This window comes from Stigmatopora argus, chromosome 11, assembly GCF_051989625.1.
Source record: "Stigmatopora argus isolate UIUO_Sarg chromosome 11, RoL_Sarg_1.0, whole genome shotgun sequence".
Classification (NCBI taxonomy): Eukaryota; Metazoa; Chordata; class Actinopteri; order Syngnathiformes; family Syngnathidae; genus Stigmatopora; species Stigmatopora argus.
The window spans coordinates 7,963,998-7,980,477 of NC_135397.1; the positions used below are offsets into that span (position 1 = coordinate 7,963,998).

The following is a 16,480-nucleotide window of genomic DNA, read 5'->3' on the forward strand; positions in this document are numbered from 1 at the left end:
ATATCTTAGGTGGGGTGAAGACCTCTGAAAATAGGCTTAGTACTGCTACTGTTAAAGACAACAATGTTGTCAAACTTGTTTTGAGTTACTGCACTCTTTTTTACTAGGACGTGTGAACCATAAAGTCCATTGTGACTCATGAATAACATTAGTTTCATTTACTGCAAATGTATAAAACTTGTTTTTCCATTGGCAACTTCGATACAGAATATTTCTAATCCTATAGATTGGTGCCCGAGTTGTAACTGAATGAAACTTCGAGGGAAATACTGCTTGTATTGTTTTTCTTTTTCGGATAGCTGACTTGCTAACAGATGTGTGAAAGATTCTCAGGGGTCTGCAAAGTCCCTCAAGGCTGGTACCAGGGAGTTCTTCTGTCTGGGAGGATGCTTGGCTCTTTGATGTTCCCATCCTTCTATTTTTTTCTTTAGGGGGTAGCATAACACTGTGTTGATGGAAAATAGGTTTTCAAGTCCCTCGAAAGGTTTACACTCCAAAGTAAGGTAAACTAACATTAAACAAGGATAATTACATTGACTGCTCATTGAAATGCAAAGTGTATTTTGTTTTCCAGACACGTCGCGCAATGGAATACGCCATTGAAGGGCTAACGAAAATGTGCATTTAACTCATTGGCTGCCTTTGATGGGGATGGACGTCCATTTTGTTTTGACACGGCTCAAAGGTGGGGTCTTGACATGAACATTTAAACTCTACAGATAGACAAAGGAAAGATTTTTTACAAGCATTTCTGATTGCTCCATAAAAAAGTCAGTCACAGAGCAGCAACTGTTTTAAGATAACTTTATAAAAATCCAAATCTAACAAAAGGGTTATCACACATTCCTTTTTAAGCAAGAGCAAAAGTTATTACAAAATAAGCAGGGGGGAAAAAGTGACTCCTTCCTGGCATTTGAGATTTGCATCATCCAAAGCTAAAACCATGTCATTTTCAATAGTAGCTGTTTAAGTTATATTCATTTCCAGCTTTAACTTTTGATTTTCCCAGTGCTGCTGTGTGTTTCTAGAGTCACACCGTCTATTGAAACAATTAACATTGGCTCAAAATTGAAAAATATTCACAAAATGAGAGCTTAGAATACATGACCAACCTAAACAAGGCTTCACACCATCCCTGGATGTCCAAAGGGGCACCTAAATATTTCAACCGTAGACAAAAACCAGAGCGCCTCCTTTGTCTCTCAATTAGCGACGGGGCCGTGAATAATCTGAACGTTTGAATCCATCAGTCTATGCTTACACGTCACAGGAAGGCACAATCAATCCACTCGTCTTCATAGGCGTTCTTCCATTCATTCTGCTTTTTGGTACCTTTACAGCATGTCGTCATCATCTCCCCCGAACATGTCCGAGAGCTTTTTGAAGCGAGGCCCCCATTCGCCCAGGTGGTCGTAGTCCTGATCTCCGCTACTATCCGAGTTCAGAGTGGACAGGCTGCCCGCGTCGGAGCCGCCGCCCTCGTAGTCGAACACCAGCAGGGAGTCGTAAGGGGGCGCTGTAGGGTCATTGTCAGCAGCCTTCAGGTTCTGCAAGAAATCAATGGCAGCCAATGGGTTAAAAACTCAGTGATTTAAGACAAGAAAAAAATGGAAGACTATCAAAAACTTGCTACATATGCACTGATCCGATATGTAACTAACTATCAACCACAGCATCTGAACAAATGCAGGTCATTTCCACCGTTGGCCTTACATCGTCAATGAAGTTGCCAATTTCCTCCGGGTTGGCAGGACGGGGTCGGTACTGCGGAGCCGTCATGAACATTGGCTTCACATCATTCCTGAACACCTCAGGACGGTTGTCCAAACCTTGGTGGAGTACACCGAGATCATAGTCCTGCAGGACACAGAAAGCCATCACTAACTGATCATAAGACCCCAAAATACATCTGGTGTATGGTAATTTGTGAGTTCCATAGCGTTTACCTGATCATCCTCTCCACCTCCTTCCTCGTCATAGTAGTAGATATTGTCCCGGATATCGTCTTCCTGCAACAAAGGCTCCTTTATTTCTCCCCTTCTCCGCCTTGCAAACAGCAGAAGGAGCAACAGCAGCACTGAAGGAAAAAACAAAATAACAACGAGCAACATTAGTGCTTTGCAGGCAGACTGGAGAACCGCAGCGAAGAAAGCAAGGACCAACGTCGGACTTACGGAGAAGCAAAAGGACTCCACCCAGGATGCCCAAGATAACGGGCAGGTCGGTGCCCCCCGCCACGCGGCCTTTGCAGACGACATCTTCCCCAGTGCAGTCGCACACTTTGGCCTGCACGGTGCTGTCCTGTTCTAAACCCTGGTTGTCTCCAACTCGAAGGACCACCGTGTACTCGCCGCTCGGCAGCTCGGTGGCCAGATTGAGGATGATGCCAGTTTCTGTAACAACCAAGGGATTTGAGTCACTACCGTTTCTTTTCGCACCCAGATTCAAATTAAAAGTGTGTGACAGAAAGGGACGAATCTACTTTCCCCAAAATTCCGAGCATTTAAATTTTGATAGACATGAGAAAAGTAATGTGGACATTTGTGGGGGATTCAACGTACTTGAGTCATTCATTCTAGCAGTCCAGTTGGTCTTTGACGCGCCCTCTAAAGAGACTCTGTATGGAGCAGTGTGGCCAGGTCCATCTTTATCAGTTACTGACAACAACTGAGGGACAGATTCTTTGTTGCAGATCTGGGGGGAAAAATAACAGAAACGTGAGTGATGCGGGATACGGTCAATTCTTGTGATGGAACAGCACAGTGGACTGACATGATCCGTTAATCATTGCCAGAGGAAGCTACGTCGGCTTTCCGGTGGTGTAAATCGTGCATTCATTCCTTTTCCTACGATCAAATTCATTGAACTATATACTCTAATCAAAAAGAGACAAATGTAGCACAGGAGCAGTACCGTAAATGAACGTTCCACAATTGTGGGTGCGTTGTCGTTAACATCTTCAAGTTGGATAATCAGCGTGCCTGTTCCTGTGGCTGGGACTTCATCTAGTGAAAATTAAAGGCAAAGTTAGATCTCAGGAAAGGTGCAAGTTCTCAAAATCCAGCCTTATTCTCAACTTCTTGGCTCCCATCGACAGAAATAGACATCCAATGCATTTGGAGTGTTGGCAAAAGATAATCATTGGCCCTTCTGCTTCAAATGGATTGGACGTCTACTAGACAAACTATTATTGTCTGGGGCACCAAAGGAGGTAAGAACACCTGAATGTTAAATGTGCGTACAATTGCTTTAGCAGGGAGTGTCAAGAAAATCTTGGCTATCATTTTTTGTAGGATGTATTCCTCTAAAACTATCAAATGCAGTATTGTGAACATCAACGTACCACTGTCATAGGCACCAATGAGCGCTGTGTATTTGTCGGCCTTGACAAAGATGGACTCCCTGTCCATGGCACTCCTCACGGTGATCAGGCCTGTATCTATGGCCACATTCAACCAGCCTGCTGGATCACTAATAACCTTGTACCTAGAAATGTTTGCCAAAAAAATGCCCATAAAATTTAAAACCACCTCAAATATCCATTCATTTCAACAGAACGAGGGCAGTCCGACTCACATGACTTTCTGTTTGCGTGCAATGTCCGGGTCCGACGCGATGTACTGCACCACGTCGGAGTCAATCGCTAGGTCTTCTGGTTTGACGACAATTTTCTCCACCGGATCAAAGATGGGGGGTTCGTTGACGTCGATCACGTTTATGGTCACAGTGGCCGTGGAGGTGGTCATCGGAATGGCGAAAGGAATTTCGTTCTCTGCTGCAATCAGCAAAACATGCTTGCCGCTCTTCTCAAAGTCTAGACCCTGTGTTCACAAAACAGAACATGCATTGGTGGGTGGGACATAAATGTTACAAAGTTGTCTTAAAGTTAATTTCCACAAATTGTATCAAACTTGTCTAACATCACATGTTTCTCTCCATTTGTATTGGACCATTATGCCCTCTGGTCAAGACACTTGATTTGTTACCTTGACAGTGGTGAGGATTCCTTCATTCTTGTTGCTTCCCGTTTGCACAGAAAAATGTTTTCCAGGATCACCATCAATAATCTTGAACTTTGCATTCCAAGCTGGGGAATGAGGGTCATCGCCATCTTGTACGGACATTTTTAGCACAATAACGTCCATCCTGTTTTCTTCCACCGAGCCTTCATACTGTAGAAAATGAAAATATGTTCAATGAACAATGGCCGCTACATTTATCATTGCACACATTGCATATTTTGCAGGGATTTTTTTCTTTCTTCAAATAGTTTATTTGAAACACAGATATTTTTTCAAGTCAATTCCCCACTAAACAGGTACTCACCGAGCTTTTGGTGAACACTGGAGCATTGTCATTGCTATCTGTTACAGTGAGAATTACTTTAGCATTTCCAGTCAGCCCAGTTCCCTTCATGTCTGCTGCCTGTACTGACAATGTGTACTTTGGATATTTCTGTTAAAAGACAAAAACAATCATGACTCAGGGAAGGGGTCAACACCAAGGCAAATGCGTGGATGTTTATTTATTTATTTTATGTAGAAAGAACAATAAAAAAAAAGATAATAGGTCTCACCTCTCTGTCTAAGCCACCCGCATTGACTCGGATGACTCCAGTGCTTGGATTGATGACAAAAAGATTTGGTACGGGTAACGGTGGATCTTGGCCCGTAATAACGTAACGGATGTCAGAGTTGTCATGGTCTGGCTGATCTGCATCTGTGGCGTTCACTTTTAGGACCTCATAACCTGGCAAGTGAGAAAGGACAGCAATTATTATGGAAAGGTGACAAAATGACCACTTTATAAACCGTCGCTGGACCGGCATGCTTGACTGTTCAAAATAACTGGATACATATTTGAAATTATATATTGTTAAGGTTTATTCATGTATTCTTTTTGTAATCCTGACAAATACTAACTCAAAGTATGGAAACTAAAGCCAGTATTTAAAGAAAAAAGTAACATTATACTATTGCAACAAACAAGTGTCTTTAACTTAATGATAGACATCCAGTTTCTTCAAACTGGAAGGACTGGCTGTTAATGACAGCACTTAGCATCCAATTTATTTTGACTAGGAGGGGTGAAGGAATGTCCCTTGTTACATTGGAAGTCTACTGCAGTCACCATAAAAAAATAAAATAGTCAACAATGTCTCTAAACACCTTATTGACCATCAAAACAGATGACAATTCATTTACTAATGGATTAGTCAATTAATCACAGCAGTGTATACATCTCCACCAGAAATACTGGTATTGAACAAGGCAAAATTCACTATCAGTTGTGAAAGTCCAAGTTGTCATTCAAGAAACAAGCAATTATAAATGTTCCTCAAGCTAAATTCATTGACCTTACCAATTCTTGAGGCCTCAGCCACTTCTCCCAAGAAGATATCCTTCTCAAACACAGGTTTGTTGTCGTTCTGGTCAAATACGTTAACAACAATTTCCATAGGCTCCTCGGCATTTCCAGAACCTTGTGCTACAGCATACGCATCAAACTGAACACAAAGAGAAAAGTGTTCACTTATTTTTTTCTGTATTTTTGTGTTCCCAAAAGATAATTGCTAGTAGTAATTAAAACTATTCCAAAAAGGGAGAGGATCCTTACCATGTACTTTGCCTGCTTTTCCCTGTCGAGTGGTTGTGTGATATAAAGATTACCACTGTCTCTGTCCATAGTGAAAAGGCCAACGGGAGGTTGATCAGCTCCTGGACCAGTGATGCTATAAAATATCTTTTTTATTTTGTCTTCACTGGACCTGATCTACATAAGGGAGGAAAGAAGAGGTTGTCTGCTTACAAATACACACATTTTTTTTAAAGTATTATGGTTAATCTAAATACTGGAAAGTAATCAAATGTTCAAAAGTGGAATTCTTACTTGAGAAACTTTGAGTGGGTAAGGTCCCCTGTTATTTTCATCTATGTTAATGTTTGGAATAACCCAGTCTCTCTTTCGTCTCTTTAATCCTCCATTAGACTTTGAGAAGTGAAAAATGGGGACCGCTGCATCACTGGCACTCTATAAAAAGGGGAAGGAGACAGTACATAGTTACTTTATCATTTTAACTCAATTACATTATTTTTTGGATAACAGTAATGAGAATAAAGAAGTGGAGTCTTTTAAAAAGACTGCAGATTTTTTGCATATTTCTGTCTTGACAGAAGGGGGCGCAAAGTCCAGGTACAGATTAGTATAACAAAAGAAAAAGCCTTCAACCTACCTCAGAATCACACTCAGCATTCTGATGTTGGTTGCCATTAGGCCGTACAATGGCACGAATGCTCATCTTGCGTCCTTGGGAGTCCCAGGTGTGAATCAAAAAGCCATGGTCTCCATGACAAAGAGAAACCGGCCTGTTCACCTGAATGACGGGGGGGAAACGATGTTGTCAAACAGCCATACAATTAAAATGTCACCAAGCTGACAACTCAGAACTTTTCTATTATATTACTCTTAAATGTTGTTTGTGATCAAAGTGCTTAAAACCATCAACTCTGTCAGAGAAAACATCTTACCTTCACCACACCATCAGTTTGAACCACAAAACGTCTATCGTCACTGCTAAAAGGGAATCTTGTGCGCGCTGAGCAATCTGTGAACTTCACTAATATAGGGAGACAAAAAGCACAATACCTTTAAAATTGATGCAAGTAAATATGTAATAGCTTCTAACAGAGGTAGAACTGTAGGTTAAATAGGAGCATAGTATGCGCACTTTTAAGAATAGTACAAATGACCATGATGCCAAAAAACAAAAACAAAAACAAAGGTTTAGCAACATTTTGCATGTCTAGCGTCATCATCTTGAATCTATTCCTGCAATGCACATTTTAACCAGCATGTGGCTCCCAATTTGCACTGACTTGCTAAATTGATGGAATTCCATACCACCTGAAAATGTCCTTTATAGTTAGCCAATTGGCTCCAAATGCTTAAAATACCAACAAGTCCAGACCAAAGAGACAAGATGTGTTCCAATTTCAATATTAATCATCTAATAATAATTAGATAATGATAATCTAACAGTTTTAAGTCAAGACCACTTGTCACTACAATGAGTAGATCAGTTGATATCTTTAAATATGATCATTTCGGTGCTACTTCTGTTTAATAATAATAATAATAATAATCGGACATAGGCCATGTCGTCATTACCACAACACAAAAAAGCCTACTTGTCATCACACGCAGAAACTGCGTGTGACGAAATTGATGGTGCTTCTCCATAAGCTACGTTTAATCGGCAAAAGACCTAAATAAGTGTAAGTTACGGACTTGTAATTTGTCATTCCGCTGTTGTGAATACAGGTCGCTTACCTCTCGATTACATACAGGTCGCTTGCCCTCACTTGAAGACATTGCCAGCCCGCGTTACCTCAGCAGAGCCAAGCACATCATAGGGGACCCTTACCACCCTGGTCACAATCTGTTCCAGCTGCTGCCCTCTGGCAGACGCTATAGGTCCCACAAAGCTCGGACAAATAGGCTTAAGGACAGTTTTTTCCCCACATCCATCAGACATCTAAACTCGCGCTAACATACACACATTCCCTTCTGCGGCATATGAATAGATGTTTGGGTGGTTGGTGATCTGCCGCCTCCTAGCTGACTTGAAGGAAGGTAAGTGGCAGACAGTGTGCGGTAATCGAGAGGTAAGCGACCTGTATGTAATCGAGAGCAGTTTTGATTTTCAGCACCACTTCATACAATTTCAATTAAAAAGTGTGGAAAAAGCGGTCAAAAATTATTATTTTTCACCAAAATATTTCTGATGTATTACATGTATAAATAGATATAAATTGGCCCGAGATGTTTTTATTTATTGCACTGCACTACAGAGGAAGGTCTTTTTTGTGCTGTTTAACTGGCATCCACTTTACAACTCAACTGTTGAACTACGTCATTCAATGTTTGAGAATTGTAAAAACACGCCTGACCCACTTGTTTTTCAGTTATCTTAATGACATTTACATGTAAGATATTATCTGTGCTGTCAGGTAAAGAGTGCTCCTCCCTTAGCAGTTGTTGACATGCATTGGGAAAAAAACGGCTTTGCCAAACAGGCTCGGGGACATTAGTGAGAGCAGAAAAGATCATTATGTGAGGCAAGCTGAGACTCGAGCTTGCTTAGCTTCCCAGTAGTATCACTAATGATAAACACGGATGTATAGAGCCATTTCAAACAAACATCTTTCGCAAATTTCCTCTTCCACTTTGGGCCGGTTCACCTTAGTGTAAAAGTAACATAAATCCAGAAGTCTACATGGTTTTACAACATTTTGAGTCGTCTTACCTTTGCCCAGCACGGTGCCCTTTCCTAGTTTCATTCTGCCGACTCTGAAAACCTTCACGTCTGACTGAAATCCAGGTACACATGATTGCTCTTCAACAGAAACTACTGCCAAAGCCTGAAAGAAATAAAATACTTGCCCTGTGAGCGTTGTATGTGAATGGTTTGACCTGAAGATTTAAACGATGTAAAGCCAATGATATGGTTCTTTTAATCTTTTTGCTGTGAATTTAAATGGATTTTATAACTAGTAGATGTCAGATCCATTAGAACTGGTGAGGGGTGCAATGAATAAACTTTAAATTGTACATCTACCACTATCAATGGATCCCAATGAGTCACATTTTAGTCATTGATTAACTATCAGTGCCAATCACCATGGCAGTTGCAGAACACACGTATTTAAATGAGTTTATCACAAGTAGCTCATTTGCTTATACGCAATGGACGTCTATCGCTGTCAATGGAAGTCAATGAGATAAAAATGTGATTAAAAATATCAATAGTTGTTGACATGTTGACTAAAGTAAAGCATCAATACGTATGATAAGTGGATTTTATATGGCCATTTAGAAGCAGATGGTTGTTGAAACTCAATTGGACTTTTGATTCAAACCGTAAATAGAATTTTTGAAGAAAACCACAAATAATTGACAAGCTTGGGGGAAAAAAAACGGAAGTACGGGTCGACAACGCCATCAATTTTCACGTCAAGATAATAAGTGTAAAATAAAAATATCAAACTGCACACGTTACAAATAAAATTGAATCCGAATTGACGTTGATCAAACGTTAAACGTGGAGTCACCAAAGGGCTAAACATAATATCAAAGAGCAGGGCGAGGCCTTTTAGCGTATCATCGTTTGGTTAACGTCAGCAAATACTGACGTCGCCAGTTACCTTTTGTTTTGACGAGAACTTCAAATGTACTCAAAGAAGTACAACTTAACTCGATCACGCAATAATTAGAAAACATTCAAAATGTGAACAAACAATTGTCCTTGCTCGACACAAAATGGCCCCCAGGAGGCGCCTGAATTGGCCGATTACCTTCCAACTCAATCATTAGGCCAACGTGCGAATTCGAAAACGGGAAAGACATTAATCAATCGTCGAAACGATTGCCAAAGATAACCCCACCGAGAAGAAATGCGGGCGTTAAAATAAATGAAAGCATATTTTGAAATATCAGAACACGGAACTGAAGTGAACCTTACCTGAAAGGTGACGAACAAAGTTCCCCACACCGCGAACGTGGCGGCCCTCATCTGCCCGGAAATGGCCAAAAGTCGTCCTGGTGAACGCTTGCAATGAAATAAAATTGTTATTCCTCAGCAAGTGATGTGATTTTCTCTCCGATCGTCGATACTATACCCTGTGAGTCGGGCGAGTAACTTTTCTAAGTGAACGAGTTGAGAGGAGGAGGAGTGGCTGCAGGTTCTTTCATCCAGCTGTGACGTCATCTCACAGGTGCTCCACTTCCACTTCCATATAAGGACACAAGACAGTGACACGCCCCCCTGGACAGATACCGACAGTTTCTGTAGCCCTTTAGTCACAAAATAATGGACGGGGGGATACAACTCATCCTAAAATACGATCGAGCCTCTAAGCTGCACCGCAAATAACTTTCAGTTCCTTTTGTTAGTCGCAAAACATGATGTATAATGTCAACAATGTTCCAAATGTAATGTGTAAAATATTAATACATAAACCGTTTTATTATCACCCCATGGTCACCACAAATTGCCGTGTACACAGTGTAGTTAAACCTTTCACAACTTATCAGGGCTCTCCTTACAAAGTCTGTTGTGTAAGCAAAGGGGAGTTTCTGTTAAAAACCTGAGGCAGGGGGCCCATTGTATACAATTTGGAAAGTTATCATACAACAATTTCATTTTTTATCTCATAGAAACCTTAAAATGAATGCCTTGTTGCCTGAAAGTCAATAGTCAAACATGTTTTCAATGTTCTGATCATTACTACTGCCCTGTTACCTCATAATGAAAGCACAGTCATTGGTACTTTACGAATAAGGAACTGAAAGCAAAAAAAGGGGGAACATCAGTTTGATTTCAAGAATTTCTGGTAATCCAGACATATGGATGATGAAAATGCAATTATGTGATGCTATCACTTGTACTTCCCTCCCACTCATCTAACCCCTGAAAGAAGGCCATTGGTCTGCGGGGTGAAGAAGAAAGACAAGCCCATTTACATTTGCCACTACTTAACAAGTGAAAGATGTGGGATAGGGATGAAGAGAGGCCTTGATGAAAGATAAGCGGAGTTATAAAAGAGGGGGGGTGAAGGAGAAAAGTTAAGTGGCAGGAAGACGGTGTCATATTACGATGTTGGTCAGTTTTGTTGGGCCTGAAGGCAGGGCAATTCACATCTGAGTGACCAGGAGCTTGAGGGGATAAAAAAAAATCATTGAGTTGGGCAGCCGTCATTTACTTATCTTCCTAGCGTGTTTTATTTTCCACTTAAAGTGCTACGCAGATGAAATATATTGAAACATTTGTAACAATGATTCATAACAACGGAGTCTTTGGGACAGCATCCTTCATCAGGGAAAGATTTTCCTAAAGAAACATTTTGGATCCGTCTCAAACTTATCTGCAGAAAAGCCAAAACTCTGGCTTTTTGAGACGACCCGAGCTGTCAGACTGTAATGCTAAATAAGATTCCAACCATTGTAAAAGAATGAAAACCCCCCCAAAATTTTCAAACAATACATTGTGACCACATAATACCTGCACACATGAATAATTTTGATATAGAATTCATGTGTAGTAGTGCAGTCCAATGTAAAACAATGAACATTTAACATAGAAAAGTAGAGGCAGGACCATACATCAGTAATGACAGCCGACACTCTTCGGTCAGCCTGTGCTTGTGGTAAAACTACATTTTGTTGTCTGCTAGCTCCATCAATGAAGAAGTTAAGAGTGGCAAAGACTAGCACTTACTGCTATGAAACCACATTGACAAACAAAACTGGAGGTCATGCTTAGGTTTAGCTAGTTACCATGAGCTATTTTTGGGACTCATCCGGTTTTAATGCCACATTCAGCTAAAGTGAAACTGGGAACAGACAAAGTCATCGGTTGTGCATTAGATTAATCAATCTACTGCTGGTAATCAGAAATCCAACATGGCCAACACATAATTCGTGTAACCTACAATTCAATTGCCTAACCTTTTAATTTTTTTGCACTTTTCCTAGGTGCTTATATATAAAATATGGAGCCTATTCAGCTGATTTCCGGTAAAAGCACCATCAGGGAGCCTAATATATACATATATACTAAACTAAATATCCCCTTGTGTTCCTTTTTTGACAATTCTTGGAAAAGAAAACAGCCGAATGTCTTTGTATGTCAACCAAGGGGCAGTTTATCCTACCCTGATTTCTTATCCTTGTTGGAATTTCGCTCCGTGAAAATATTCCCTCTATCTTCCTTACTCTCACACTAAAACAAGCAGTGTGTCCTTCCACTTATCATGTTGGAATGTATAACAAACACAACTGCAGAACCGTGTTAATTAATGGAGAATGTAAATGAATTGAGAAAGATGTTCCCAAACAAGTAAAAGTGGCAAACAGTCCAAAAAATGGCAAATATTTTTTATGAGCATAAAGCATTAGAAACTGCTCTGCCTGTAAGAAAATAAAAATAGAAAATAAATATGCTCCTTGAACCCTCAAAGTGGTCTTCACAAAATGATTGCTCAAATTATTCAGGCTACCTTAATGTTTACTTTCTTTCCAAGGACGCCTTGCTAGCTGTAATGTGCCATTGTACAATTTAACTTGTATGGTACGGTATAGAATATATGCAAGTTGTTGTTATTGTTATAGCTTTTGATTCATTTCTTTATTGAAACCAAAGTTATTCAGTCCAATAAAATTTACACTCTGTTTTATTGGCAACAAGACGATCCCAGTGTGAGAGACATCTACTGGCTCCCAATAGGTCATGTAGTTAATTATTAACTGCCAAGTTATTTTTTTATTTATTTAACCGCTAGTAGGTGAAGAACATGAACCCGGAAGTTTTTTTATTTTTTATTTTAAAGGAATGATGTCATTTTTCCTGTTATTTACAGTCAGGCTTTGTGCATCAGTGTACAGGAAAATAAAACAAGGACTAATGCGCAAAGAAATCCATGTATTATATATTTCTTTCATTATATTTTAAGATTTATAAATACTTATTTAAGCTTATATGAGTTTTGATTGTTTGAAGCATCAAAATTCCTTCCACATTTAAATAATATTAACTGGAAAAACAGGTCAAAAGTGTTTGACTGTTTCATAAGTCATCTCTCGATCTTTGCTTTTTTTGTCTGAAGGTCAAATTTGAAGATTATTAGCTATTTGTGTATTCCCATGGCAACACGGACGAAAGCCTACAAAGATAGTGCTTTTGGTTTATTACACCGTAAATGACTACTTAATCCATTTTTCTTTAAAGCAGTAGCATATTTCCACGCACTATTGGTTTGGCGATTCTGATGCGGGAAGAAGTCCATTAGCAGAACAGAAAGTAGACACTCATTACATCCCTCTCCCATTGCTGGTGGACACGTGGAGGAGTGTTATTTATCTCTCTGTGTCTCGAGCTGACGACAAGCATAAAAGTGCTACCATCAACCAGTAAGACTGAACTTCCTGTTAAAAGCCCATTATCTGGCAGCTCATAAGCTTTTAGTTCCCACACAATCTTTAGAGTAGCATTGCCTTTCAGACTATAGAACTAACTTCCCGACTTCAGGAAAGTTTTACATACACTTATAGTGCATTAAAGTTTTAGTTTGTTTGTATGGAGCCAATAGTATTTCCACGCCCCTCCTGCTTTTTGACCAATGAGTATAGAATACGACAATACGAAATCCTGCTTATCTAATTTTTCGAGTTTTCTCTGAAGGATGTACTCGCTTGCAGAACAGAGGTCTATTTAGAAAATTAGGGAGTTCATGCAGTCATGACTAACTGTGAGAAAAATACACATTTTAATGAGACCTATATTTCAATAGTTTTTTTCTTCCATTACAGACTTTATGTTTGGACTTTCTCTTATTGGAATAAATGTTCTGCTTTGACAAAGTAATAGTCTAAAGCAAGGGTGGGCCGGACCATTTTAGATATAATATTTAGATTTTTTTTAATAAATGGATTAAAAGCCCAGAATATTCAGTTTTTTATAGATCTAAAACAATGTTTATTTTAGCTTTTTTTTTAAACTATATTTTTAGATTTTACAAAATTATTTTTGAACTAAAAACACAGAAAAAATGGATTAAAAAATGGGGGCCGCTTTAACGTCAACTTGATTTCACGTGGGCCGGACCATTTTAAATATAATATTTAGGGTTTTTTTAATAAATGGATTAAAAGAACTGGATTAAAAGCCCTGGATATTCAGTTTTTATAGATCTAAAACAATGTTTATTTTAGCTTTTTTAATATATATTTTTAGATTTTACAAAATAATTTTTGAACTAAAAACGCAGAAAACATTGATTAAAAAATTACTATTATTGATTTAAAAGGGGGAAAATCAGGAAATTTAATATACATATATACTCTTCATTTTAATTATATCCTAAAACAGAAAGTCAGCACTCATGATTGACTTTCCTGGGCCACACAAAATGATGCAGTGGGCAAGATTTGGCCCCCGGGCCACCACTTTGACACACGTGTTATGTGTAATGTTTTTAATAGTAGATTTATTTTCAATTTCAACAGCTTGTTAATCATTACTTTTTTTCCAAATGCTTATATGACTCAAATATCCACCTAATTAATTCAGGCTTGGGTTAAAAAAATCAGCAAAAAACCCCACTACCCTCTTTGTGGCAAATCGACCAAATAAAACCAGCGAGTACTCTATACATATTTAAATCGGCATGGACTAAAGTCAACATTCTAATGAAAAATTGTTCTATTTTTAAAAGCGGGTCTTCTGAGGCAGTTTTCTTTCATATGGGAATGAATAGATTTGGCCAAAACATGAGGAATGTCACACCGTCTTAATCCAAGTGTCTTCTTATCAGTGGAAAGGTGAAGATTGCCTGAAGGTAAGGCCTGTCAGACTGAGAAGTATGCAGACCACACCCTGTACCTTAACCCCTTTTTGTCCCGGTAGTGTGTGTTTAGCTACTGCTCTTTTGTCTTTGCCCATGCAAAGTAGGTGTGGCTATATTTTGTAATTACATTCATTGATGTGTAAATAAAGGAGGCATCCACAATAACAAAGAGCAGGACATCAGAACCAAGCTGTTAAATTTAACGCAACTAAAGTCCCTTTCAAAAGCAACACAGAAAACAAATTGGTTTTAAGCACTGATACACTGTCTAAGTATGGTATAATGAAATCAGGTTCTGATTACGCACTACAACTCACAGGTGAACTCTGGGCCAAGCTGACATTCTCTTCACAAACATCTAGCCAATAAGAAATGGAAAAAGAAATGATACTTCACGTATTGCTCACTAGATATCGACACAGATTAGATACATACTCTCATGAGTCATGCTTTCTTTGCAGAGCTGCATCTTGCTTTTGGATTTTTGCAAATAACAATTGTTCATAGGTGGTTAGTACATCCGCCACAAAGTTCTCAGTTTGGCAACTTCCTTGAAAAAAAAATGCACGAGAAGCTAAAGGAAGATTCTTTTTTTGTATAAAGAAAATAAATAGGAGTGCTTGTTCATTTCTGTCTGTCTGCAAATTAGTATTCTTAAGGGGAACAAATAAAACTTGTTCTTTTTTAATTACTTTTTAAAGTCTTAAAGGCAAGCTTACTATAGTTTGTAGGAGAAATGACAGTGGGATCAAAATGAACGTCAAGACAAAAGGGACCCTGCACTCTACAAACTCTCTGTAACACTCTTGGACAGGTTGTGACTTGCAATGTGACGGGAATGTTAGTCTGAATCATCAGATTTTCTACTATTGCACAACATCGCCTATAGTGATTGAATTCATACTTAACAAAATGTTTTATTCTGCCTTAAATGTTGTTTATGCTGTTAGAATTATAATGTAACGAATAAAACAAAACAACAATGAAATTTATCTAATAAAGTTATCAAATCCAATCCAAAACAAAAAAAACTGCAACTCTTATCGACTCTACAAGTCTTTTAATCACTGAAAACATTACAATGTTGCCACCTGCTGGTAAATATTACTTCCTCACTCAGTACACTAAGCACTGGTTCTCAAGACCTAAAAATTACGGAAGGTTTACTCATAATTATTTGAACATCACATACGTCAACGATTTTTGAGTCATACATCACTCATTCTTGAATAAACTTACTAAACTCAAGATGCTGTGAACTTCTGAAGTTTTTAAAGACATGAAACCTTTAAAACCATGAACACAAAAACCTAGTGTAAGAGGCAAAGTTTCATCAGCATCTTGCTAAGTAAAACCTATTTCTTTATGTAAGCCGCCTTGAAAAGAAACTCAGACTTACCTTGCTGATGCAAATGCTTAATGCCATAGACGCACGCATGGAAATAGATAGCCAGTTCTTTTGGTCAGCATTTATTCTGTAATGTGAAATACATTTCATTTTAATCATTGTTCTCCCTTTTACATATTGTCACATAAGTATATGATTTAATTGAGCAAAAACTTCATCTGTAAAAAGTAAATGAATGAAAATCCCCTCAAAGCATAGATGTAATGTTAAAAGTAGATATGTAAAATGTAAATGAATGAAAATCCCTTCAAAGCATAGTTGTGATGTTAAAAGTAGATATTGTTATGATGGTAAATAATATCAAATGAACTTTCTAGCAGTGGCAGCTCATTTCAGAACTGACTCTAAAGTGGGACTTAATTGATCTCATCATTTATTATCACATCAGTCACAATTTCTAATTGTTACAACTTGTAATAAATTAGAACTATAGATAACTATTTTCATTGAAACAACATCAAAATCTACACTACAATATCATTAGAAGCAGTTCACAATCATTGTTTATCTGACTATATAAAAATGACACTAATATATAAAATATACATTTAAATGCAAACATCAAATAAATAAATCATACTCACCCAAGTTGGTGATCTATTCATAAATAGAAACCATCCACTGTAACTTGATCGGGCTCTGAAGTGCGCTGCTCTGAAAGTGGCAAATA

At 38.5% G+C, this 16,480-nt stretch overlaps 1 protein-coding gene and 1 long non-coding RNA gene across 3 annotated transcripts; one reads left to right on the plus strand and one right to left on the minus strand.

The window, feature by feature from the left end:
- Position 1: 1 nt before the first annotated feature.
- LOC144084413 (uncharacterized) lies at positions 2 to 4,510 on the plus strand. Its single transcript, XR_013303794.1, has 2 exons — positions 2 to 498; positions 575 to 4,510. It is a non-coding gene; the product is annotated as an uncharacterized LOC144084413 (long non-coding RNA).
- cdh1 (cadherin 1, type 1, E-cadherin (epithelial)) lies at positions 791 to 16,343 on the minus strand. 2 transcript variants are annotated; one of them, XM_077612787.1, is made up of 20 exons: positions 15,802 to 16,343; positions 9,678 to 9,823; positions 9,521 to 9,607; positions 8,306 to 8,420; positions 6,528 to 6,616; positions 6,233 to 6,373; positions 5,890 to 6,030; positions 5,617 to 5,772; positions 5,362 to 5,506; positions 4,577 to 4,749; positions 4,327 to 4,455; positions 3,987 to 4,172; positions 3,577 to 3,821; positions 3,344 to 3,486; positions 2,914 to 3,005; positions 2,562 to 2,694; positions 2,175 to 2,393; positions 1,947 to 2,077; positions 1,714 to 1,857; positions 791 to 1,547 (listed from the first exon to the last, which is right to left on the minus strand). In XM_077612787.1, the coding sequence occupies exons 3-20, from the start codon at positions 9,569 to 9,571 to the stop codon at positions 1,335 to 1,337; spliced, it is 2,646 nt and encodes an 881-aa protein (XP_077468913.1). In that variant the 5' UTR covers positions 9,572 to 9,607; positions 9,678 to 9,823; positions 15,802 to 16,343; the 3' UTR covers positions 791 to 1,334. The 2 variants fall into 2 exon arrangements, with proteins under 2 accessions (XP_077468913.1, XP_077468912.1); XM_077612786.1 differs by having other exon boundaries at positions 9,521 to 9,823; positions 15,802 to 16,342.
- Positions 16,344 to 16,480: the final 137 nt, after the last annotated feature.

Excerpts from the sequence above, each read along its gene's own strand:
- cdh1 (XM_077612787.1), bottom strand. The coding sequence starts at position 9,571 with ATGAGGGCCGCCACGTTCGCGGTGTGGGGAACTTTGTTCGTCACCTTT. Across the intron at positions 3,822-3,986 it reads GAATCCTCACCACTGTCAAG|GGTCTAGACTTTGAGAAGAG; the intron begins GTAACAAATCAA and ends TTGTGAACACAG. Across the intron at positions 3,487-3,576 it reads GCACGCAAACAGAAAGTCAT|GTACAAGGTTATTAGTGATC; the intron begins GTGAGTCGGACT and ends AAACATTTCTAG.